The 23,685-nt window shown below is 33.8% G+C and overlaps 2 protein-coding genes across 4 annotated transcripts in view; one reads left to right on the plus strand and one right to left on the minus strand.

Annotated features, from left to right (window-relative positions):
* Positions 1 to 2,892: 2,892 nt before the first annotated feature.
* Positions 2,893 to 7,812, minus strand: LOC112052881 (bis(5'-nucleosyl)-tetraphosphatase [asymmetrical]). 3 transcript variants are annotated; one of them, XM_052887751.1, is made up of 4 exons: positions 7,757 to 7,812; positions 7,231 to 7,394; positions 3,503 to 3,588; positions 2,893 to 3,187 (listed from the first exon to the last, which is right to left on the minus strand). In XM_052887751.1, exons 2-4 carry the CDS (start codon positions 7,340 to 7,342, stop codon positions 2,954 to 2,956), a joined length of 432 nt encoding a protein of 143 aa, XP_052743711.1. In that variant the 5' UTR covers positions 7,343 to 7,394; positions 7,757 to 7,812; the 3' UTR covers positions 2,893 to 2,953. The 3 variants fall into 3 exon arrangements, with proteins under 3 accessions (XP_052743711.1, XP_023947886.1, XP_023947885.1); XM_024092118.2 differs by having other exon boundaries at positions 7,657 to 7,808; XM_024092117.2 differs by lacking the exon at positions 7,757 to 7,812 and having other exon boundaries at positions 7,231 to 7,735.
* A 1,793-nt stretch (positions 7,813 to 9,605) lies between these two features.
* LOC112052870 (repetitive organellar protein) overlaps positions 9,606 to 23,685 on the plus strand; it is a 31,375-nt gene continuing 17,295 nt past the window's right edge. Inside the window, exons 1-9 of the mRNA XM_052887761.1 lie at positions 9,606 to 9,866; positions 11,021 to 11,414; positions 12,420 to 12,605; positions 13,626 to 13,837; positions 19,552 to 19,777; positions 19,911 to 20,008; positions 20,228 to 21,650; positions 21,769 to 22,224; positions 22,332 to 23,618. Of these exons, the coding sequence (XP_052743721.1) occupies positions 9,831 to 9,866; positions 11,021 to 11,414; positions 12,420 to 12,605; positions 13,626 to 13,837; positions 19,552 to 19,777; positions 19,911 to 20,008; positions 20,228 to 21,650; positions 21,769 to 22,224; positions 22,332 to 23,618 (4,318 nt within the window). The 5' untranslated portion in view covers positions 9,606 to 9,830. The remainder of the gene's footprint in view (positions 9,867 to 11,020; positions 11,415 to 12,419; positions 12,606 to 13,625; positions 13,838 to 19,551; positions 19,778 to 19,910; positions 20,009 to 20,227; positions 21,651 to 21,768; positions 22,225 to 22,331; positions 23,619 to 23,685) is intronic.

The raw sequence follows: 23,685 nt of genomic DNA on the forward strand, positions 1-23,685 counted from the left end.
CTTTAGCTAACGATAACTTTGTTATTTTTGAGTTTAAAAAAAAAAGAAAAAATACGTGTTCATTAAATTTTGTTTATGTACAAAATATAAAAATATCGGTACTAAAATAAAATAAGGATAATAAAAATTTTAATAAAAAAAATAAAACCGCTGCTGAGTCGGTGATGTATTAATTCAAGCCATGTGTGAGCCATGTGATGTGGTCCTGTCAGAAATGGCTTAAATTAAGACAACACCGACTAAGCACCGCCTTCATACTGATCAGCAGGTAGAACATATTATGATGTTATTTTTCGCTTTTTAGTTTAGTGGGTACGTTTTTAGGTTTTGAAGTCGGTTGTATTTTTTTTATTAAAATTTTTATTATTTTTCCATTTTTAGTGTAAATTTTCATCTCAAACGAATACTTCAGACCGCTAATGACATTCACAACCCTTCATGGTACAAAATTCTCAGCAATACAAATTCATCAAGCCCAAGCACAAGGTAGCTACCGTAAACCGTTGAGGGGTTCCCTTAATTGACCTTGGTCTTCATCATCAGACCCCTAATAACAGACACAATTCATCTAGGTAGAAAGTTCTCGGTAATACGAATTAATCAAGGCCAAACACAAGGTAGTTACTGTAAACTGTTAAGGAGTTCCCTTAATTGTCCTTGGTCTTCATCACCAAACCCCTAAATGACAGTCACAACCTATCTATGTGGAAAGTTCTCATTAATACAAATTAATCAAGCCCAAACACAAGGTAACTGCTGTAAATCGCCGAGGAGTTCCCTCGTCTGTTTTATGGCTCCAATCATTAGATCGATACTAAATGGAAAAGTTTACGAACACACTAGACACCCATATAATTTTCGAAAGTTCCCCTCAATTTCTCCAGGATTCCATCATCAGATCTTGACATGATGGCAATGGGACCAAATGGGGACTATACCGTTTCAAACAAAAAAAGAATTTTTGAAATCGGTCCAGGCGTCTTTGAGTAATCGGTGTACATACATAAAAAAAATACCGACCGAATTGAGACCGAACTTCCTCCTTTTTGAAGTCGGTTAAAAACAAACTACAGTAATCCTTCAAATATTAAAGGATTTTTAATCAAAGAAAAAAAAGAAGATTCTTATTATTCAACGATTTATTTTTTCTTTTGTGATTATGAAAATATCTTAATACACTTCAGCAGCCTGATAACATTAGTGCACCAACTATGAATATTGACGTTTATGGTTATAAATAACCACTGATAACATCTACACACTGGTCACCTATAAGAACACGTAAAATTGCTGGCGACATTTTCGCCACGCCGTTTCGCGACACGCCGGGCCGCCTTCTGAGCATAATTCCGATGGTGGTCGAGCATGTTCCATGGTTAATTATTAACTATGTACACCGAATCCACAAGTAATACCCATTATAAACACTTATTTGTACCGATTACGTCTTATTTTAATATTTTTCGTTCACCGCTGTCACCATGTTTTAAATTAAACTCTGATCCCGATTCTCAATATATAATGTATCATCCAAGGAACATGGTATGAGGTATCATCTATGCCGATTATGTATATGTACTGATTTTTTATTGACATACCTTACATTGCATACATAAAAATTAATACAGATTAAAACATCACTACAGCAACAACAGAAAAAAATCAAAGACAGCTAAACTGTCATATTTGAAACTATATTTTTTTTTACTTTCATAGTCTGAACAGGAGTGATTTTAATCAAATAATGTGCTTCATGCGTGCCATCTATATTGTGCCTGAGAGAACTACGCTCAAGTTTTTGTACCGTGAGCGCTGGAGGGCAGCACTTCATACAAAATATTTTTCACTACTCTTGCTCAAAAACACTGTCATATTACCACTCCACATCGGGGCTAAACAAGCATATTAGCCTCTAGGGGCTTAAGTAATTTTGTTTTTTTAATTCTTGTGTCTGTTACGAGTACTAGCCAAGTACTAGCCTATTATAAAACGGAGGAGGTTTTATTCGAAAATAGAATCATTATAGATAAGGCACTGATTGTTTTGAAAAATAAATAAAAAACTTTAAATTGGAATGAAATGCAGCATTCTTGTCTGTGGAATGCGTTAATTTTTTTATTTAATTTTTGTTTGAGTTGCGAATAGAGCGAGATTTGAAGACATGGGACATCCTTTACGGTGTTGTAAAATAAAATTAAAAAGCGAGAATTTAAAAAACAATTGGCGTGAATAATACACACTTGATTTTTTTCAGAAATTAATTGTCAATTTGTGACCGTAACTTACATATTTTTCAACAATAATTGTTATTATTGTCTTTATCTAGTGAGAATGGTGATCCTAATTTGGAGATGGATGAAATTTTCAATCTATACCATCAAAGTCGAGACGCATTTACTTAAATAGGTACTTACCTACGAAAAATTTTATAAGTGGAGAAAACAACAACGAATGGATTCACTTACGAAAGGAGTTTTTTAAACTATTATCTCCCACGTTTATCTTACATACTTATTATTTATCTTCACAGTAGTCGGAAATTATGTTACTGGGTAAAAGCATCTATCAGCATAATATCCAAAATTGTAGACTTTGTATATTTAATTTTCAATTAAAATAAATCATTGAATATTGTACTAAACTATTTTATTTTCTCGCAATCGTAGTGAAAAGCAGAGTGTAACACGTGGGGCTAAACCCATTATAGACTCGGTTTCTATTTAGGCGGCCCTCGCCTTCGTCTCGGGCCCTAAAAATACCTCGTATATAATGGGTCTTTTTAGCCCCTTGTATAACAATCTACTATTACGTAAGAGTAACTATTCGGAAGTTTCATCCCCGATGCCGTGGGCGTCCGCTAGTACTTACAATAAAAATAAAATAAAGTACACAAATATTTTAATAATATATTTTTATTTTTTACATACACACACACTTATCTATCTATTTTTCATCATTTGTTTACAGCTTTCAAAGCCATATCATGAAATTCTGCAAGCAAGTCTTGCATGTCTTTAAAACCAGAAACTTCTTGGGCGGGCTGTAATGGAAGCCACTTCAGGTCTTGATGTTCATGTGACAGAGTGACTTTTTGATCTGGATTTTTAAGCTTTGCTAGCCAATATACAACTGCCTTTGGTTTTCCATTAACCTTGTAGTTTAAAGTTTTAGATATATCTTTGAAAACCTAAAAATTTAAAACACCATGCCATTATAATCCACAACTACTTTAAAAAGGAACAACCTGGTGAAAATAACTTGCAGTTGTAATGCTTATGTAGATTGCAGAAAATATAATTCCTGTATCTACAATTTATTGCATTTATTTCTTGTGTTGTTTAACTTCAAGTTTATTTATCTAAAATATCACAGTTCACAGGATCATATTTGAGAATAATATGATTTTATCATGAAACAAGACATTTCAAGTTTTTTTTTTATACAAATCAAATAAATTGATTATTGTACACTAGTCAGTATATAACATGTAACTACTGTTCACCTCCAAATCAGCCTCAGATAAACCTGCCTCTTCTTTGGTCTCACGTAATGCTGTCACCCAGTCAGACTCTCCAGGGTCTACATGACCTGAAAAAAACCAAAACAAAACTGTATTGTTTGGAAGTCCTTATGAGAAGTCCATGTTCAGAAGTGGATGTTCATCAACAATGATAATTATTATATAGTAGTTATAATAATTATCATTGTTGTTATAAATCATACTAAGGATCTCAAACCAAAGTCACTTAGTTCCTCGTGGAACTTGGTGAATGACAAAATTAGCAAATGAAACGGTAGTAGAAGAGATTTTTTTCATGTGACAAGTAATTTCTGTGATCTCACTTGATATTATGACAACCATGCAGTCTAAAGCGGTAAAGGTAGCGGTAAAATTGCAACAAATTTTATAAAATGATCCAGCTGAACCAATCAAGAAGAGATGGTCCTTTGCCATAAAACAATTCTGTTTTCAATGTTTAATTATTATATAGTAGTTATAATAATTATCATTGTATAAATCATACTAAGGATCTCAAACCAAAGTCACTTAGTTCCTCGTGGAACTTGGTGAATGACAAAATTAGCAAATGAAACGGTAGTAGAAGAGATTTTTTTCATGTGACAAGTCATTTCTGTGATCTCACTTGATATTATGACAACCACGCAGTCTAAAGCGGTAAAGCGGTAAAATTGCAACAAATTTTATAAAATGATCCAGCTGAACCAATCAAGAAGAGATGGTCCTTTGCCATAAAACAATTCTGTTTTCAATGACTAACTGAATAATGAATAAATGAATAAATGATTTATTGAGCAAAAAACATTTTTATACAGAATAGGTTGAAACGGCAGTTGTGCTAAAATCTATAAAAGATTTTGTGTTACAACCACCATCTCTTCACGAACGAAGATTACAATATTTTTAGCTGCTGTACAAGTATAATTAAAAACTTAATATTAAATTGTGATTTAGTTTATAAGGTAGCTTATATAATCAAATTTATACATAACTTATAATTTTTCCAATTTATATATAATTTGAGTTAAAAATACAATTAAAACTTAAAATATGTGCATTTGTAATTTATACCAGTTTTATTTTAATAATTTAAAGGTAGCGTATGTGTTACATGAGAGTGTGCGTGCTAGTAAGTTTAAGTTATTATCTAAGAATCTTTAGCAATTTTACAGTTTCATCGTAATCTAATGTTTAAAGCCAGGTTTTAACATTGATTCTACAAGTATTGTTAGTCAATGAACGCAATTCCATTACTTTGCTAGCTACATTGTACAGATGCTTTCCAAGAAATGATAAATGCTTTTAAGCAAAGCTAGTTCTACAATGTTTAACATCACAAATTTTGTCTTTCCTCCGTCTGTATTTAATATTATGTTTAAAATTATTTTGTTTATGTTGACACATTATAATATTAAGTATAAACAATTGCCTAACTGTTAGGACTTGACAATAACTATATAGATCACGAGTAGGGTAATCAAAAGGCCTACATGTAGCTACTTTTAGAACAAGCCTTTGAGCTCTTTCAAGAGGAAGCATATGAGATGTACAAGCTCCTACCCATGCAGTGATACAGTAAGTTAGAATGGACTCACACAGTGAAGTATACACACATTTCAAGGTCTTATAATCAACCACACTCCTTAAGTTCTTAAATATAGCAGTTAACTTCCTTACTCGTTGAGTGACAGTATTGATATGTGGTTGAAAGGATAGCTGGCTATCAATTATCACTCCTAGATACTTCACTGTATGAGCCATTTCCAACGGTAGGCAAGAGCATTGAGTATAATTTCTAGTAAGACATACACTAGAGTGAGCTGTCAGTTTATGAGAAGGATTGTTAGTCAGAGATGTGTTTCTTATGCTGAAGCAGATATATTTACTTTTAAGTGAATTTAGTGTAAGCCTATTAACAATGAGCCATTCATTGACTTTATTTAAACCTGTTTGAGCTGTGTTATAAACTTCAGTCCAGTTTTTACCTTTGAAAAGAAGAACCGTGTCATCAGCATATGTTATTATTTTTCCATTAGCCAACTGTATGTTGCAAAGGTCATTTATAAATGCCAAAAATAAGGTCGGTCCGAGGATGCTTCCTTGAGGAACTCCATAAAGAATGTCTGATTCGTGACTTACGATACCACCTACTCTAACACTTTGTTTCCTCAGGTAGTCACGAAAAAGATTGAGTTGCCTACCCCGGATGCCTATTTGTTCTAATTTTTGTGCGAGAAGATATGGACAAACAGTATCGAAAGCTTTGGCCAGGTCAAGAAAAATCCCTACAACTTTCTGCTTCCTATCCAAGGCATCCACAATAAAATCTGTAAGCTCCCCAACAGCTCCAGAAGTTGACTTTGCTTGCCGAAAACCAAACTGATTGTTAGAAAGAAGCTTTTTAGCCTCTAAGTTATTGATTAGTCTTTTATTTATGAGCCGTTCTAAAATTTTAGATAATGTAGGTAAAATCGATATTGGGCGATAATTATTGATTTCTAATTTATTACCAGATTACCAGATGTTGGGAAATGTACCACAATTAAAGCTTCTGTTGCAGATGTATGTTATAAGAGGAGTCAGAATATCTTTATAACATTTCGGAAACTCGGCTGAGATATTATCCCAACCAGCTGTACTATTGTTTTAGAGACCATCAATTAGATTTCCAACTTCTGCTTCATCAGTATCAAGAAGGACAAATGAGCCAACACCTGATAAGATTCTTTTGTTATTATTACATACTAGATTTACGGAGGAACTAGCGTTCTCTGCAAGCACCTTGCCAATAGTGGCAAAATGTTCATTAACCATGTTTACAGACTCTATTTCAGAACCCGACACCTTTAATAAGCTATTACCTGGTGGGCTCTTAGTTTTATATTGGGCCAATCTATTTACAAACTGCCACATCTTTTTAATATTTGAAGCTGCCTTTAAAAATTCATTTCAATCGTATGCTAGCTTTATTTTGCTTAATAAATTGTTACAATGTTAAAATATCGTTATTAGGATCTTTTTTGAGATTTAGGTGCATTTTGTCTCTGTTTCTGATACATCGTAATAAACCAGCAGTCATCCAGGGTTTTAAAATTTTATTATGCTTCGAAGCACGTTTAGTGTATGATTTTTGATTTATAAGTTTGACTGTAACCTAGCTGCCGAGTAAAAATTCGGCAGCTAGGTTACAATCAGTAATTTGAAAGATAGAACTAAAGTCTGTATTGTAAACATCATGCAATAAGGTTTTATAATTAATTTTTTGTTCAACTTCATGTATACTATCATTAATTCTATCTGGACCTGAACACCAGAGAATTGAGTCGTGGTCAGTAATTGAATTTTGGATTATGAGGCACAGCGAGTTGTCTTTGATTGAACTGGTAGGGTAAAGATGATTTTTTAATACCTAGTATTCTTTTATATCCTCTACAGTTTATTTTACATAATATTTTCTTATTATTATGATAAAAATCCAAATAAGAAGGTTAATATTTCTTAGCTTCATGTATATCTTCTATCTGTTAAATAAAATGATTTGATATGATGGAAAAGAATTTTCAATCAGGAAAGGATTTTCAAGTAAAACAGGCTTATAATTAAATATACCTAAATTTTATTGTCTATATGTAGTTACATACACTATATGTAAATAATAAAATAGTCAGAGCCAAACACTGCTATATACTTTATTATTTTAATATACTAACCTTTTGGTGGAGTCCAGTGATGTACTCCATAAGAGGTTTGCAGCATCAGAAACTCAATTATTTGATTACTTTGTCTGAATATTACCAAACCTGCTGCTCTAGTTGGTGACATTTTGGAAGTCAAATCTAGGCAATCACAATAACCGTAACACACAAGAAGTAAACTATAAAGAAATTTAATAAACATGGTTTTTATTAGAAATCAAATAGGTTGGTACTCCTAAACTCTTGAACTTTGATGCACTACCAAATTGCAAGTTCTAGATCATATAAAGATAACCAAGGACCAATTATAAGTACCTACATTAACTTTAATTATATTTATTGTACTAATTGTTAAAAATATAGTATTATTACAAGATACCAGTTAATTGAGTAAAGCTTAAATTAAGGGAGACTGAAGTATTGTACTATGCGTTTTACCACCTTTTGTAATAGTTTTAAACAATATATTTTTTTTTCTCTTTAGCACATATTGAGCAACATTTTCAATAAACGAAACGACGACTTACGAGTTACGAGTTACGACAAAATCAAAACAAAAATGTTTTTTTTTTTTTTAATAATAAGCTTTACGGCTCTGGGTTCTAGTCCAAAAATGTGTATATTGTAATTTATCCACAGATCAAAGAGTAATAAATTTGCCACAGATTATGAGATACGTAGATTAACGTATTATCTATGGTGTAACCCATGTCAGCCAAACAAGACCACAGATTAAACCTAGCTCTAATTAAAATGGCTACAATCTGTGGCTACGATAGTTATGTAATCTGTGATTTGTGAAGGATCTGTGGATAAAATCTGTTTCTGTTTATTGAAAATTAGGGATGTCGATATTCGAAAAAATCGATGTTTTTTCGAATATCACTAATTAATCACAATATTCATCATTTTAGCCAACATCGTTAATTTCAGCACTGACAAAGGATAATGTTACTAGGTACGCAAAGTCATTTGAAACATTAGAGCTTTTATATATACAGATTCACTAGTTTTTGTTTTATTTAAAAATAACAAATGGTTATGATTTTACATGCATTCAAAGTTTGCATAAATATAGACTCCCGCTAACGGTCGCGATATTGTACGTGACTACATCACACAACATTAGCTCACCTGTTATAGGCAATATCGTACTTCTGCCTTACCTACTGACGAACTAATGGTTAAAATTGAATTTTTTTTAGCTACATAACATCAAGCTACGACCAATAGGAGCAAAGCACCGATCAAAAATGTGGGCAAAACGGGGAAAATAATGTATGGTCGTCGCTCGGTTAGTCTTCCTAATACACAAATGCGAGAGGCCATTCTCACGAAATTTCGAAAACCGCATGACGTACAAAGATGAAATTTGGCAGGGAGGTAGTCCATAGTTAGTAGGTATTTACTAATTATGGATTTTGCGATAGGGCCGGATTAAAGAGGTCTAGAGGCTCTCACAAGTTTGTAGTTCTATTTGTCCTTGATTTTTCATGCTACAAACTTGAAATTTGGCAGGGAGGTAGTAAGCAGTTTAACAGAGTTAGTGTACGTATGTTATGAATGGATTTTGCAATAGGGCCGGATTAAGGAGGTCTAAAGGCTTTAAACGCGAGCTGATCACCGCCTGCAAAATTCTGTATTCTAATTATCGTAATTTTTCACGAGTATTTTTTGTTTCCAACGGAGAATACAGAAAGCTAACATTTAAAAATAGTTAAAATTCTCCATTAACAACATAATGAAATATAAGAAAATTATACAGGTTTATTTATTAATGAATAAACCTGTATTTGTGAGTCTTACTTATACTATGAACGCGAAAGTTTGTATGTTTGTATGGATATTTGCATGGATGTTTGTTTGGATGTTTGTTACTCTTTAAAGTTGCAACTACTGAACAGATTTGGCTGGAACTTGGAATGGAAATAGATTTTACTCTGGATTAACACATAGGCTACTTTTTATCCCGGAAAGTTTATGGTTCCCGAGATTTGTGAAAAACTAAATTTCACGTGGATGAAGTCGCAGGCGTCTGCTAGTGCGTTCATAAAAAATGTAATTTTTTTCTTACGTTGTAATGCTCGTGCGTGAGGCCGTTAGTAATATCGATAATCGATTATCAATTTCGATAACATCGATGTTACGATATAATAAGTATAGCAACATCGATATTCTTCTTTCAATATCGATGATCATCGATCATCCCTATTAGAAATAGAAAATAAAAAATCATTTTTCTGTTTCATAATAATAAAATAACAATATTTATTAATTGCGCGCGTGCTTAAAATTTCATAATTTTTCTGTTTTATTTATCTTTTTTAAACCTAGTGAGCATTATGCAATTACTTAACATATGAATTCCTTATAGACTTTTTAAAACTTTTGTTTGAAGTTTGACTTTGAACGTTGAAAAAAAAAAATTCAAATTGCAACGGCGAATTTTGTTACAACTGTGAACTGTCGAAAGATCATTTTGTTTTCAAATCATTTGTCTGCTAAATTTTAAGATTTTATTAATAATAATTGTAATTTAGAAAAATACAATTACTACATGTAAATAATATACGTATATTGATTTTTGATACAATTAAATATTGATAACTTTGAACATGTTACGAAAATGGAAAAATATTCTTGAAAATTGGGTATGATCTTTTTGTTTTATTACTATTTATTGTAATATAATATTGTTTCAGTAAATTAGTGATTTTTGTTCGTAAGTTTACTAATTGGGCTTTGTTATTGCATTGTGCGTCGTATTCTGCAGATGTTTTGCTAAACGCCAGGTGTGCGCCTGACTGTGACTGCCAAATGGCCAAATTTATGTAACGGCTGATCTTACGAGAAGTACTCGAAAACAGATATAATTTTATACTCTCTTAAACACAAACAAATTAAAAATCTGTTCAAGTTATTGTAAACCTATTTATATTTTCATGGTGGATGACAAATTATTGTTATACCCACAATGAATAGAATTTAGTAGTTGGGGGGTTGAGATGTTTGGGTACTGCAGTCTCTTATTACTATATCTGTGTCTCTAAAACATGACAAGCTTTTCAAAAAACATTTACAAATTATGTCTCAATCTCAAAGCAATAACAATTTGTCCATTCCTTTGTCCATTCATAGTGCACAGAAAGTCAAGATAAATACATACCTATATTTATGTGTTTTGAAATTTGATTATAAAATGAATTAGATTAAATTAAATTGAATTAAAGGTGTTTATAGTACAATTTAACCTTTAGCGTATAAGAACAAATTGTACAAAATGGAAAATTTCTCCAATACAGGTTTGTAATGAATCCTCAGGGTATGCATTGCATTTATGCAGCTATGAAGTGCATGCCACTGGTGATCCTATGTATCTTTCATATAAATTCTCCCTAGATGGCCTAATACAACTTTTACAATTCAAGTTTGACGGCCTCCATGGCGCAGTGGTATGCACAGCGGATTTACAACACTTTTTACAAGAAGGATTTACAAGCCTGGGTTCGATCCCCGGCTGGGCTGAGTGAGATTTTCTTAATTGGTCCAGGTCTGGCTGGTGGGAGGCTTTGGTTGTCGCTAGTTACCACCCTACCGGCAAAAACGTACCGCCAAGCAATTTAGCATTCCGGTATGATGCCATGTAGAAACCGAAAGGAGTGTGGATTTTCATCTTCCTAACAAGTTAGCCCGCTTCCATCTTAGATTGCATCATCACTTACCATCAGGTGAGATTGTAGTCAAGGGCTAACTTGTAAAGTAAATAAAAACGTCAAACTTCTATAAATGAACTTTTTTTTTTCAGATAACATGCTACTTTGAGAAAGATACAAATGATGTATACCCTGTAACGGTGGAATCGCTTGTGGACATTATTTCACATTTAAGGGAGAATTTCAACTTGGACGAGTCAACATCTTCCATTTTAGATGCTCACACAATACAGGATTTCATATTGGAAAAATATCCAGAATTCCATTTTGAAAATGGAAACTTGGAACCTGTTAATGAGGAGGAAATCTATTTGGCAGCTTCACTCTTGCTTTACTTTGTGTGTGTTAACTCTAAAGATGTTGACATAAAAAAGGCTATGTGTAAGCAACTCAGTGCATCAGATCAAGAAATTATACTGAAATTTAGTAAACGTCTGATGGATTGTACTAAAATAACATCAACAGATGTTCTGACTGCTATTACAGGTATCGTTCCTAGTTTTATTTTTTAGTTGTTTTGACTGAGTGTGTTTACTAAGTTTTTATCAAATTCAGATTAAGAGGTTTAAGTCAAAGCCAAGAAAAAATATTATTAATTAGGAAATAATCTATTTATTAACTAGAAGATCAAACTGTAGGTAACTAGGTAACTTAACTAAATTAAACCTAAAAACTAAACATAATAGACTGATGCAGTGACATAGCACGCCTTGGAGGGGCTCTGTTTCTGAAAAACTCATTCACCTATAGAAAGTTACTTTATCAGGATGTAACATAGCTAGAGAGGAAATAACTTATAGTCTGCCAAGTTCGTTAATGACACTCCCATGATATGCGGGCGACAGGGGGAAAGACTGCGCGGGTGTGAAATCGTGCGTGAGGGGAAATGAGGTGCATCAGTCGTGGGTGTGTGGGTGGTTTCATTCATCGCTACACTACCCCCGGCCCGCGCGAATCATCGCGGAGTGATACGAACAAAGTTGCCAAGCTAAAACATTCCATCCATCGTGTGATAGAGAGTAAAACTCCAAGCAGATCCCCAGACTTGTGAACGAAGGGTGTAGGGTTAAGGACATACTTGTCAATTAACTAACACTCCCTTTTTCTCATTCATTTTGTTCTTGCCTAGCGAAATTTATTAAGATCGTCCAGAGCAGCTGTACTCGTTCTAATATTGAACTTTAATCCCTCCAGAAACAATGCAAGTGCAATCTGATATAAGTTTTTTTTGTGTCTTTACTCTCCCTTCACTTCTTCCAACCTATTGATATGAATGACCATTACAGAAGCTTGTGGTCAGGATGTAGCTGGAGCCACCACAGGTATGACTACAGTAGCAGAAACTCCACCAGCCCTCACTCGTTCTAATATTGAACTTTAATCCCCATATTCCCTCCAGAAACAATGCAAGTGCAATCTGATATAAGTTTTTTTTGTGTCCTTACTCTCCCTTCACTTCTTCCAACCTATTGATATGAATGACCATTACAGAAGCCTGTGGTCAGGATGTAGCTGGAGCCACCACAGGTATGACTACAGTAGCAGAAACTCCACCAGCCCTCCGTTCTTTACATGGCGAGGTGCGGCGACTGCAAGCTGCGCTGGACGCTGAGAGATTTGACCGGAACTACCTGCAGGAGGAGCTTGCCAGAACCAACTTGAAAATGGACAAACTTTGTATGTATCTTGCTCAATAATAATTTTATACTATTGATCGGTTATGTCCCTACAAAATCACTGCAAGTGATCAGAATAATAGGCTACAAAACTGAGTGCACACATGCACAATTTTGTCTTTGATTCCATTATTTATTTATGTATATAGTTTTTACACTGCATAAACACACAACTCGACATTGCAGACAATATTTAGGTATTATTTGTTTAAATAAAGTACTTTGTTGACCACACCTAACAATGTGATATGGGAATTTCCTCTTTTTTCATGACCTAGTAACACATCTAACACTATTTAAAAAAATGTGTCTGAAGTCTGCCAATCCACAATGGACCAGAGTGGTGGACTATCAGCTTAATCCCTCTTATTCTGAGAGGAGACTCGTGCTCAACAGTGAGCCGAATATGGGTTGTTAATGTTGATCATGATGGTGATATAAATATGTATATGATAAAATCAGTTATCTTGGTACACATAGCACAGTCTATGCTTTAAAGTTGGGTACTTTGGGGCTAGTTATAGATGTGTGTATTGTTCAAGTATATTTATTTACTAGCTGATAACCAGTAGTTCCTGAGATTAGCGCGTTCAATCAAACAAAGAAACAAACTCTTCAGCTTTATAATATTAGTATAGATTTTAACCTGGAGTGAGCTATGCTTGGGGTTCTCTGTGTGATCAAATCAGAAATGAGGAGATCCGCTGAAGAACTGAAGTCTCTGATATAGCTCAGCGAGTCACGAAGCTGAAGTGGCAATGGGCAGGCCACATTGTTCGAAGAGCTGATGGATGTTGGGGTCCCAAGGTGCTGGAATAGGGACCCTGCACCAGAAAGTGCAGTGTTGGTCGACCCTCCACTAGGTGGTCTGAGGTCTTCAAGCGGGTTGCAGGGAGCCGCTGGATACTCGCGGCACGAGACTGTTTGGAAGTCCATGCAAGAGGCCTATGTCTGGCAGTGGACTGGCCGTTAATGATGATTATAATGGATGATGATGATTTATTTATTTATTACTTTATAGTGAAAGACAAGGAGCAGTACAAACAAGACATAGTGAACCTGAAAGCAAAGCTTGCCACTTGCGGACAAGACAACAGTGTACAAGACGCTGATGTGTCTAATAGCAACTCGGTCAAACTTCTCAAACAGTTGGAGCAGGCGGAAAATCGTTTAGTTACTGTACAAGAGAAGTTGGATGATGTGCAATATGAGAGGGACATGTACAAAAATAAAGTGAGTATTTGTAATTTTATTACCATTACCATTTTCAATATTATATTGGGTTTTATTATGTTTAAATAATACGATTTATAATTTAGATAACGTTTATTGAGCTAGGTAGCAAGACATGACAGTTGTAAAGTGTAATTATTCAACTACCTACCTAATTCAACTAAAGTTTAGAAAAGACACAGAATTTATGTAGATTATATACATGACATACCTTCCTCCCAAGTATATTACTAATTAACTACTAATTAATAAGTAAGTAACAAATTTAAATCCCAAATACAATAGCAAAGTATTTAAAAGATATACATAGCATAAACATAAATTTAACCATCATCTTCCTTAGAACGACTCGGCCTATAATATGGACCTTTATGATAAACATTTCTTTTTGTTCTAATTTTTCCTCCGGGCATATCAATCTCTGCTGATTTAGGTATTCCTAATATCTCCTCCCATTTCTCAGCACTCGGTATTTCAATTATAGGGTCTGTTTCTATTTCATACTGATTTTCTTCTTCCTGATTGGCTTTATCATCATCCCCTGTCTCTGTATCATCAATTATTTCATTATTTCCACCACTTGTTCCACTTGTTGGTGGTAGGTTCTCACTCTCTTTTACTTAAGACGGTTCCTTCTCCTGTTTGTATCTTATAGCTGGATGGACCGTCTTTTTCCTTGATTTGTCCAGGTAACCATTTTGGTCCTTTTATATAATTTCTATACATTACATTTTGTCCTATATTACTTTGTCTGTTTTTCTGCTGTGCATTTTTTATTACTTGACTTTCTATTTTTCTATGTTGTATATTATCTGGATGCAAAGTATCCATGACAGTACGAAGGCGTCTATTCATTAAAAGCTCTGAAGGACTCTTATTTGTAGAAGAGCATGGTGTAACACGTAGGCCTAATAACATATTTGGAATTTTAACTTCCCATGGTCCATGTATTTTGCGTAGTTTGTCTTTTACAGTTTGTACCATCCTCTCTGCCAAGCCATTGGTGGCAGGATGGTAAGGTGCTGACGTCAGATGTCTTATTTTATTTGATTCTAGAAATAATTTCATTTCTTGAGATACAAAGGAAGTACCATTATCTGAGACCAAGGTTTCACAAATACCATGAGTAGCAAACAAATTTCTTAGATGGCCAATCACTGTTCTAGAATTTGTGCTACTTACAATAAAAACTTCAGGCCATTTAGAAAAAGCGTCGACTACTATAAGAAATGTTTTATTCATGTATGGCCCTGCAAAATCTATATGTATTCTGGACCATGGTCTTGATGGAAGAATCCATTCATGAGACGATTTCTCAGGCATACGTCTATTTTCCAGACACTTAGTGCAACTTTGAACTAGTCGACTTATGTCGTCGCTCAATTGTGGCCACCACACATAACTCCTAGCCAATGCCTTGGTATGAACAATTCCATTATGAGTAGTATGAAGCATGCGTAGGACGGTTTGTCGAAGGGATGGTGGTATAACAACGCGGCATCCTAATAATATACATCCATCTTGTAAAGACAACTCTGTTCTATGCAACCAATATGTTCGTAGATCCCTATCAGTAACTTTGCCTGGCCATCCACATCTTAAGAAATGTACAATTCGTGAAAGTGTCTGATCTTTTGCAGTTTCGGAAGCTATCTCATGAGCTGTGTAGGGAAAATCTTCCACCTTTTCTGCCATTAGCAATACTTCACACAAAGATTGATCTTCTTGCTCTGGGACTGGTAGCGGCCATCGACTTAAACTGTCTGCATTGCCAATTTGACTTCCAGGTCGGTAAGTAATACTATAATCATGTGCTGTTAATGCTATAGCGATTCTTGTTAGCCGAGGTGATAAAATGGATGGCATAGGTCTTTTAGGATCAAATATTCCTAGTAACGGCTTGTGATCGGTCACTATTGTAAATTGTCTGCCAGCTATATAATTGTGAAATTTTTTAATGCCAAACATAATCGCAGTAGCCTCTTTATCTAACTGTGAATATCTTCGCTCATGTGCATTTAATGTCCTAGAGCTCATTGCAATAGGCCGTTCATGTCCCTCGTCCATAACATGTGATAGCACTGCTCCAACGCCATATTCTGAACTATCACATGTTAGAATTACATGTTTATTCAAATCATAATGAACCAATGTTGTTTCAAATGTTAGCAACTGTTTTGCTTTATTAAATGCATCCTGTTCTCTTTGGGTCCATCTCCAAGTTTGAGATTTATCTAGTAGTCTGTGTAACGGCTCCAATGTTGTTGCCTTATGAGGTATAAACCTTTCATAAAAGTTATACAAGCCTAAAAATGCTTGCAACTCCCGTACATTCTTAGGTTCTGGTGTTTTTAAAATAGCTTCCACCTTACTTGGAGCTGGGTGTATACCATCTCCATTGATCACAAAACCTAAAAATTCTACTTTTTCTTGAGCAAATTTACATTTATTCTTGTTAAGATGGAATCCAGCTTTCTGTATACGTTTTAAAACATTGTCAAGTCTTTGTTGCATAATCAGTATTGTAGGACCACTCACTATGATATCATCAATTAAAACTGAAACACCCTGGATTCCTGCCAGTAATGCTGTCATAAGTCTCTGAAATATTCCAGGGCATGCTTTGACTCCGAATGGTAATCGATGAACTGAATATAGGCCCTTGCATGTATTTAAAGTTAACATTTTGGCTGTACTCTCAGTAACTTTTACTTGTGTGTATGCTCGATCGAGGTCTAATGTTGTAAAAAACTTTGCACCTGCCACTGTAGCAAATACCTCATTGGCTGTCGGCATAGGAAAAGTATCCGATTCAGTAGCTTGATTGACAGTACTACGGTAATCTCCACATAGCCGGATATCCCCTGACTTCTTTATTATTGGCACAACAGGTGTTGCCCACTCAGAAAAAGATAAGGGTTGTAGTACCCCCTCTGCCACTAGCCGGTCAATTTCTTGCTCTACTCTAGCTTTGATGGCATATGGTACTGGACGAGCTTTCAGAAATCTAGGTGTAGCATTTGGTTTAAGATGTATTGTAACAGGGTCACCAGTAAATGTACCCAGTTCGTCCTCAAAGATTTCACTATATTTTGAAATAGTCTTGTCAATGTTTACAAGATCATTGCTTGATATACAATTAATGTTCAATGTTATGTTCAGCGGGTTCAACCAGTCCCGTCCTAGAAGATTAGGACCACATCCTTTTGCTATGATTACATTTAGGTTACATTTTAGATTTCTATACTGAACATGAAGTGTTGTTTGACCAAGTAAAATCACTGGTGTGTTTGTCCACGTACGTAGAGTAAGTGACACTGGTCGAAGAGTAATCTGTTTGTTTTGATATTTTATCTTCTTCCAAGTGTATTCATTTACCAATGAAAAACTCGCTCCTGTATCTACTTGCAATACCACAGGGATGTCCTCCAATAACAATTCGACCACAAAAGGCAGTATTTTAGTCTCAGATTGAATGCTGTAAATTCCATTCAAGCGTATATCTGGTTCCTCAGTAAAATTTATATTCTTCTTAAAAGATTTTTTCTTTACTAAGCATATTTTTTCAATGTGCCCTTTTTTAGAACAGAATCGGCAAACAGCGTTAATAAATCTGCATTCACAACCAAGACGATCACCACACCGGTAACATAAACGCGAGCTAGCCCTGGGCTGTACAGCATTTACATCCATGGCCTCCACTGGTGAACTTATAGATGTATTGTTTGTACTTGTGTTACTGCTTTCTATATTGACAGAAGATTGAATCATGTGACAATCTTTTCCTGCAGTTTCGGCGGCTAACATAGCATCTATAACATCTTGATAACGTAGGTTATCTTTTTTCAAAAGATCGTACTGTAGGCCGCGATCTTTCATGCCACAGACGAGCCGATCACGTAACATTCGTTCTAAGTCCATAAAATTACACTTGGAGCTAATTTTTCGCAATTGTGCAATGTAATCTGACGCAGTTTCATTTGTATTTTGGTTACGTGTATAGAATTTGTATGACACGGAAATTTCATTTGGTTTAGGACTATAATGTTTTGTTAAGATTGTTTCTATTTCAACAAATGTCACATCACTCGGTTTTCTTGGTGTAATTAACGCCAAAAACGTCTCAAAAACTTCCGCTCCACACACAGTAAAGAAATTCGCTCGTTTGGCGCCATCCAACATGATGCCATTTGCCTCGAAACAAAACTTTAACCGGTCAATGTAATTGTCCCATATGTCGATTTTTGGATTAAATTCACCAAACTTCACTGCTTTATGATCCATTTTCACTAAATTTTCGTCTCGTCGCCACTATTATGTTTAAATAATACGATTTATAATTTAGATAACGTTTATTGAGCTAGGTAGCAAGACATGACAGTTGTAAAGTGTAATTATTCAACTACCTACCTAATTCAACTAAAGTTTAGAAAAGACACAGAATTTATGTAGATTATATACATGACAGGTTTAAAATCAGCCTTTTATTTCACAGTATGCCAGCATCACATTTTATAGATATAGTTTGTTTTGAATTATTTGTCGATACTAGTATTATGAAGAGCAAAGATTTCTTATTCTGTATGTAACAAATAAACTCAAAACCTACTAGACCGATTTGAAAAATCCTTCAAATACAAACATACGTTATCAAAGCGTGATGTTGGTAACAGTGGCGTAGTGTATCTTGAAGGGGCCCTGTATCAAAGTTAGCTTAAGTTAGTTATGATTGTATGAGACGTCACACATCTTATCCAACTAAATTTTCCAATTAATAAATTGGACACTGATCCCATCAGAATCCTGAAACAATTTAGTTGTTTATTAGTCGGCTTACTCTTCAAGAGTTCGAGTGGGGTTGCTCTTACACTTTGAGAGTTCTAAAACAAAGTCTGCAACATCATAATTATGTCTATCTTTTAAGAAAAGTCTCTTTTATAGTAATCAAATTTGTTCTAACATAATGCAATAAAAGCATTAGTTGCATAGGTGATTCTATAACCATTACTAGCTGCCGCCGTGCGGTTTCACCCGCGTGGTTCCCGTTCCCGTAGGAATATGGGGATAATATAAAGCATATAGCCTTCCTCGATAAATGGGCTATCTAACACTGAAAGAATTTTTCAAACCGGACCAGTAGTTCCTGAGATTATCGCGTTCAATCTAACAAACAAACAAACAAACTCTTCAGTTTTATAATATTAGTATAGATCTTTACCTAAGTAAGCGCAATATTTGTCACAAGTATTTAATTTTGAACAAAATTGCTGTTGACATCATTTTCTTTTAATGAATATCTTAGCAAATATCACAGTTTTAAAATAACTTTGGAAGGAAATCATGCCCAAATACTAATAGTTACGCGCATTATGATGGAAGTTCGCTGGCCAGCCACAGAAGTTCTGCGAAGTATTGTTCCATACTGCTAGATTCAGACATTAGTACTATAAACATTTATTTGTTTTGTAGATCTATAAAATAAAAGTAATCGCCAAATGTGTTGCTAAGCGCAAATCTCAAGAACGGCTGAATCAATTTGGCTAATTCTTCTTTTAAAATGTTCCTTGAAGAGATGTTTTTTGCAGAGAGTATATTTTTTGGGGTAGGGTTAGGGTTGGTTAGGGTAGGGGTAACTTGGGTAGGTGTAGGGTGGGAGTAGGGTAGGGTAGGTGTAGGGTGGGGATAAAATAAACATTTATTTATTTATTTTGTAGATAGATGAATTAAAGCGTGAACGTGACAAATGGATAGTAACAAGCCAGGAGGAAACATCTCGAGCATGCCATTTAGTTGAACAGTTAGAAATGGAGCGAAAGCAAGTACATTCCTTGAGAGAACTTGTTATAGAGTTGAGGCAACATAACAAACATAATGGAGTCGATACTAGCCAATTAGAATGTGATGACCTTGATGGAAGTATTAGAACACCGCACAATGCTTGTGAGTAACTCAATTTCTACTCTATTATTACACACAGTAGAAAAGCTAAATCACATCAAATTCTCTTGTCTTGTCTTATTTTCTCTAAGGTTATTTGTAAATCAAAATCTTTCAAAATCTTGTACTGTTTTAGCTGTGTGTAGCGAAGCTTGTACAAATGTCATAGAAGTTCAGTTGGGTGAAGAACGTGCTAAAATAGCAGTTCTTGAACAACAAATGAAAATGTTGCAGGTTAGTTATTTTTTGTATTCTGTATATTGTTTGCTATACTTTAAAGCAAAATGTCTATAAGTGCGCTTGACTTGGAGAGTATGTTGGTGAATGCGTTACGGAAAGTGTAATCGGGCGAGACGAACTGTTGTTTAGAGGGCGAGATAAAAAAGTTTTACTTCAGTCGTGTGGAAAACACACTCGTTTTTTAACCTAGTGACGTTATTTATTTATTTTTAGGATCAACTAGACAGTTTCAAGAAAACAACTGACGAAGAGAGACAAAATTTGACGCAAATAATCACAGAAAAGGACACTGACATATTCAATTTAAAACATCGTATTAATGAGGAAATAGAAAAAAATAATAATTTTAAATTGTGCTATGATGATGATATCACCAAATTAAACAATGAGGTGAATGAGTTGGAACAAAAATTACGAGGGAATGGAGAAAATGCTAGAAGAATCATTGATTCAAAGATGAATGAAATTCAGATTTTACAAGAAGAGAAACTATCTCTTCTTCAAAGTCTAACAGACGAAACTACAAAACTTGAAAATACAATTGAAAAACTGAAATGTGACTTGGATATTGAAAAATCCTCTAAACTCAAAATGAAAGAAGAATATGAAAACAAAATGATGAAGTTGAATGAGAAAGTATTGAACAGAAATAACGAGTTAGTTGAATTGCAAAATAAAATATGTGAAAATGGTGAAGCAATAGAGAAATTAAAATTTGAGTTGAGAAAGGAAAATGAATTAAGAGGGGAGCTTATTAACAAATACAATAACGACGTCAGGAATTTGAATGTGCAAATTAAGGCATATGAGGAGAAGTTGCGACATAAAAACGCTGAAATTGCTAATTTAAAAGAACACATACAAAAGTGTAGTATTTACAATCAACAATTGGAAAAAGATATTGAGAACCTCAATTCCTGTCTAGCGAAATGCCAAGAAGATAACAAAGTTTTAGAAGATTTTAAGGCAAAAATCTTACTTGACTTGAAAAGTAGAGAGTCAGAAATTGCACATATTCAAAAAGAAAAAGAACAACTTGTAAATGAGTATGCTGAAGAAAAGAATATGTTACAGTATAATTTAGATGAAGTAAATGCTACAACAGATGCTTTAAGAAATCAATTACAAAATGAGATTCAGTATAAGATAAGCATACAGAATGAATTGCATGATTTTGAACTCAAGAATAAGAAATTGATAGATACTATAAATAACTTGAATGAGCAGCTTACTGCATTAAAATTAAACTGCAATGAAATGGAACAAAGTTTATCTGGTGAAAGAAAAATAGTTGCCGAATTAATAAAAACTCGTGAAGATTTGAATATACAGATTGAGAAATTGTATAAAGATATATCCGATAAAGAAATCATGATCAAAACTATCGAAGAATCTCTATGTAAGACAAAAATTAAATTTGAGGAAGAGAGTCAAGAGAAAAGCAATGTAATTGGCAAGTTAGAAACAAAATTGGCATCTGAACTTGCAAATTTAAATACTCTACACAAAAATTTAGAAGAGCTTGAAATGAAAAACGATAGTTTAACGAAAGATGTCACCGATAAGCATAATACTATTGTGACATTACAAAACGAAGTCTTGAAATTAACTCAGAAAGTTGAAGAATATGAATACAGTAAGTTCAAATATGAAAGTAAACATGTTGTTACATTTGTCTACATCAATGACAATAAGTTTTCTTTTAGTACAAATTACAATTACTTTTTCATCATGTTTTCTATTTTTCTTTTTAGCTACTAATGAACTTAAAAACACCATTGACGAAAAAACAAAAGCTTATGAACACATTAACATGAAATATACTGAAGAAACAAGTTCTTTAATGTCCAAATTAAATAAAATGGATGAATTATTTAAAGATATGCAAAAAAAGCTGAATAACACTGTAGAGGCTAAAGAACTAGAAATAGAGACTTTAAAAGTAGATATGAACAAAATACAAATTTCTTTACAACAAGAATGCGAAAAATCTTTTGCTATTGAAAAAGAGAAAGCGGCTCTCCTACAACAGCTAAATGATGCAAACACTTCAAAAACTAAAAGCGAAAAAGAATATTTAGATAAATGTGAATTAACAAATTCCATAAACACACAACTAAATGAAGAAATCTTGAGAAAAAATGAACAAATCGTTGACTTAAAAAAGTGTTTGGACATATCCGCTAAATCTAATGAAAAGAAAATAGAAGGTAAGTGTATATTATTGAATGTAGTATGTATGTTTATTTTCATTACAAATTGTAAATAACGTGGCTTACTTTGTAATTTTCTAATTTATGTTTTTGTTTGTCATTAGAAATTAAAAACTTGAAAAATGACCTCAATCAAGCTATACAAAACACTAATGATATTAAATTGCAAAAAGATACAGAATTATCAATATTAATTGGAAAAATGAAACATTTAGAATCTTTAGTTCATATGTCAGAAAATGAATTAACGACTGTTATCGATAACCATACTCAAGTGGTAGAAGCTTTACAAAGGGAAAATGTTCAATTACACTACAATCTCGAAGAAGATAATAGTAACCATGAATTGTTTATTAAAGAAAAGGATGCAATAATTGAAGGGTTGGAAACGCAGCTTAAAAGTGGCATGGAAAGTTTAAATCTATTACAGAAACAGTATGAGAATGATAAATTAATGTGGGAAAAATGTAAAACTGAAATGAAAGAAGATATTAGTGCAAGGAAAAATGAGATTATTCAGTTGATTAAAAAAGTGGCATCTGCTGAAATGGAAGTACAAAACTTGAAAGCTCTAGTTCATGTCTTAAACAAAGAAAAAACTGAATTAACTGAACAAGTTAACTCATTACGTAATACCTGCACAGAAAGTGCCCACACTAATGATAGCTTAAAGAAGAGTCTTGTTGCAGAAAAAGCTTTGAGAGATTCCTATGAAAGTGAAAAACAAAATTTGATTAAAGAAAAGGAAAATTTGTTACTAAAAATGGTTGCCAGTGAAAGTGCATACAGAAAACTTTACTCAGAAAAAGATTGTTTGTTGAATGAAAAAGCAATTTTAGTTCAAGAGCTTATGGAAGAAAAATCTGTGCGGCAAATAGCAGATGAAGGGAAAGGTGTTCTATATGTTGAAAAACAACAAATAAGCGAACAGTTACGAGAGTCCGAGGATGTGAAAAATACTTTATTGCAAGAAAAGGAATGCCTTATGCAGCAACTTGTTGAAGAAAGGCTTGCCAAAGATTTGGCTGAGCAAGAGAAGAAAAATATTATTGATGCTCAAGAAAAGCTACAAGAGAAACTGATAATAGAATCATTGTCTAAGGCTGAAATTGAAAGAAAAAATGACAATCTTGCAGAAGAAATACATCATTTGGAACAAAAATATGCAATTGTTGCAAAAGAAAAAGCATTATGTATAACAAACAACGATATACTTAATAAATCCAACACTGAATTAAAGGTGACCCTTGATATATTGACAAAAGAGAAGAATAATTTACTCGAAACAATATCAGATTTAAATAAAAAGTTCGATAAAGAAATCGCTAACAAAAAGAAGGAAACAGAAAATTTGAAAATACGTTATGAACGATTGAATTCCGACTATGATGGTATGTATTGTTAGGGTATATATGTTAAAATAAGATCTCTTCAATTTTGTCATTCTCAAAATTACAA

Source organism: Bicyclus anynana, chromosome 20, assembly GCF_947172395.1.
Source record: "Bicyclus anynana chromosome 20, ilBicAnyn1.1, whole genome shotgun sequence".
Lineage (NCBI taxonomy): Eukaryota > Metazoa > Arthropoda > Insecta > Lepidoptera > Nymphalidae > Bicyclus > Bicyclus anynana.

What these genes read in the sequence shown, in the direction of transcription:
- LOC112052881 (XM_024092117.2), bottom strand. Translation starts at nt 7,417, where the DNA reads ATGTTTATTAAATTTCTTTATAGTTTACTTCTTGTGTGTTACGGTTAT. An exon ending in TCACTGGACTCCACCAAAAG is followed by an intron (nt 3,589 to 7,230) that starts GTTAGTATATTA and finishes GGTTTTTTTCAG; the next exon opens with GTCATGTAGACCCTGGAGAG. An exon ending in TATCTGAGGCTGATTTGGAG is followed by an intron (nt 3,188 to 3,502) that starts GTGAACAGTAGT and finishes TTAAATTTTTAG; the next exon opens with GTTTTCAAAGATATATCTAA.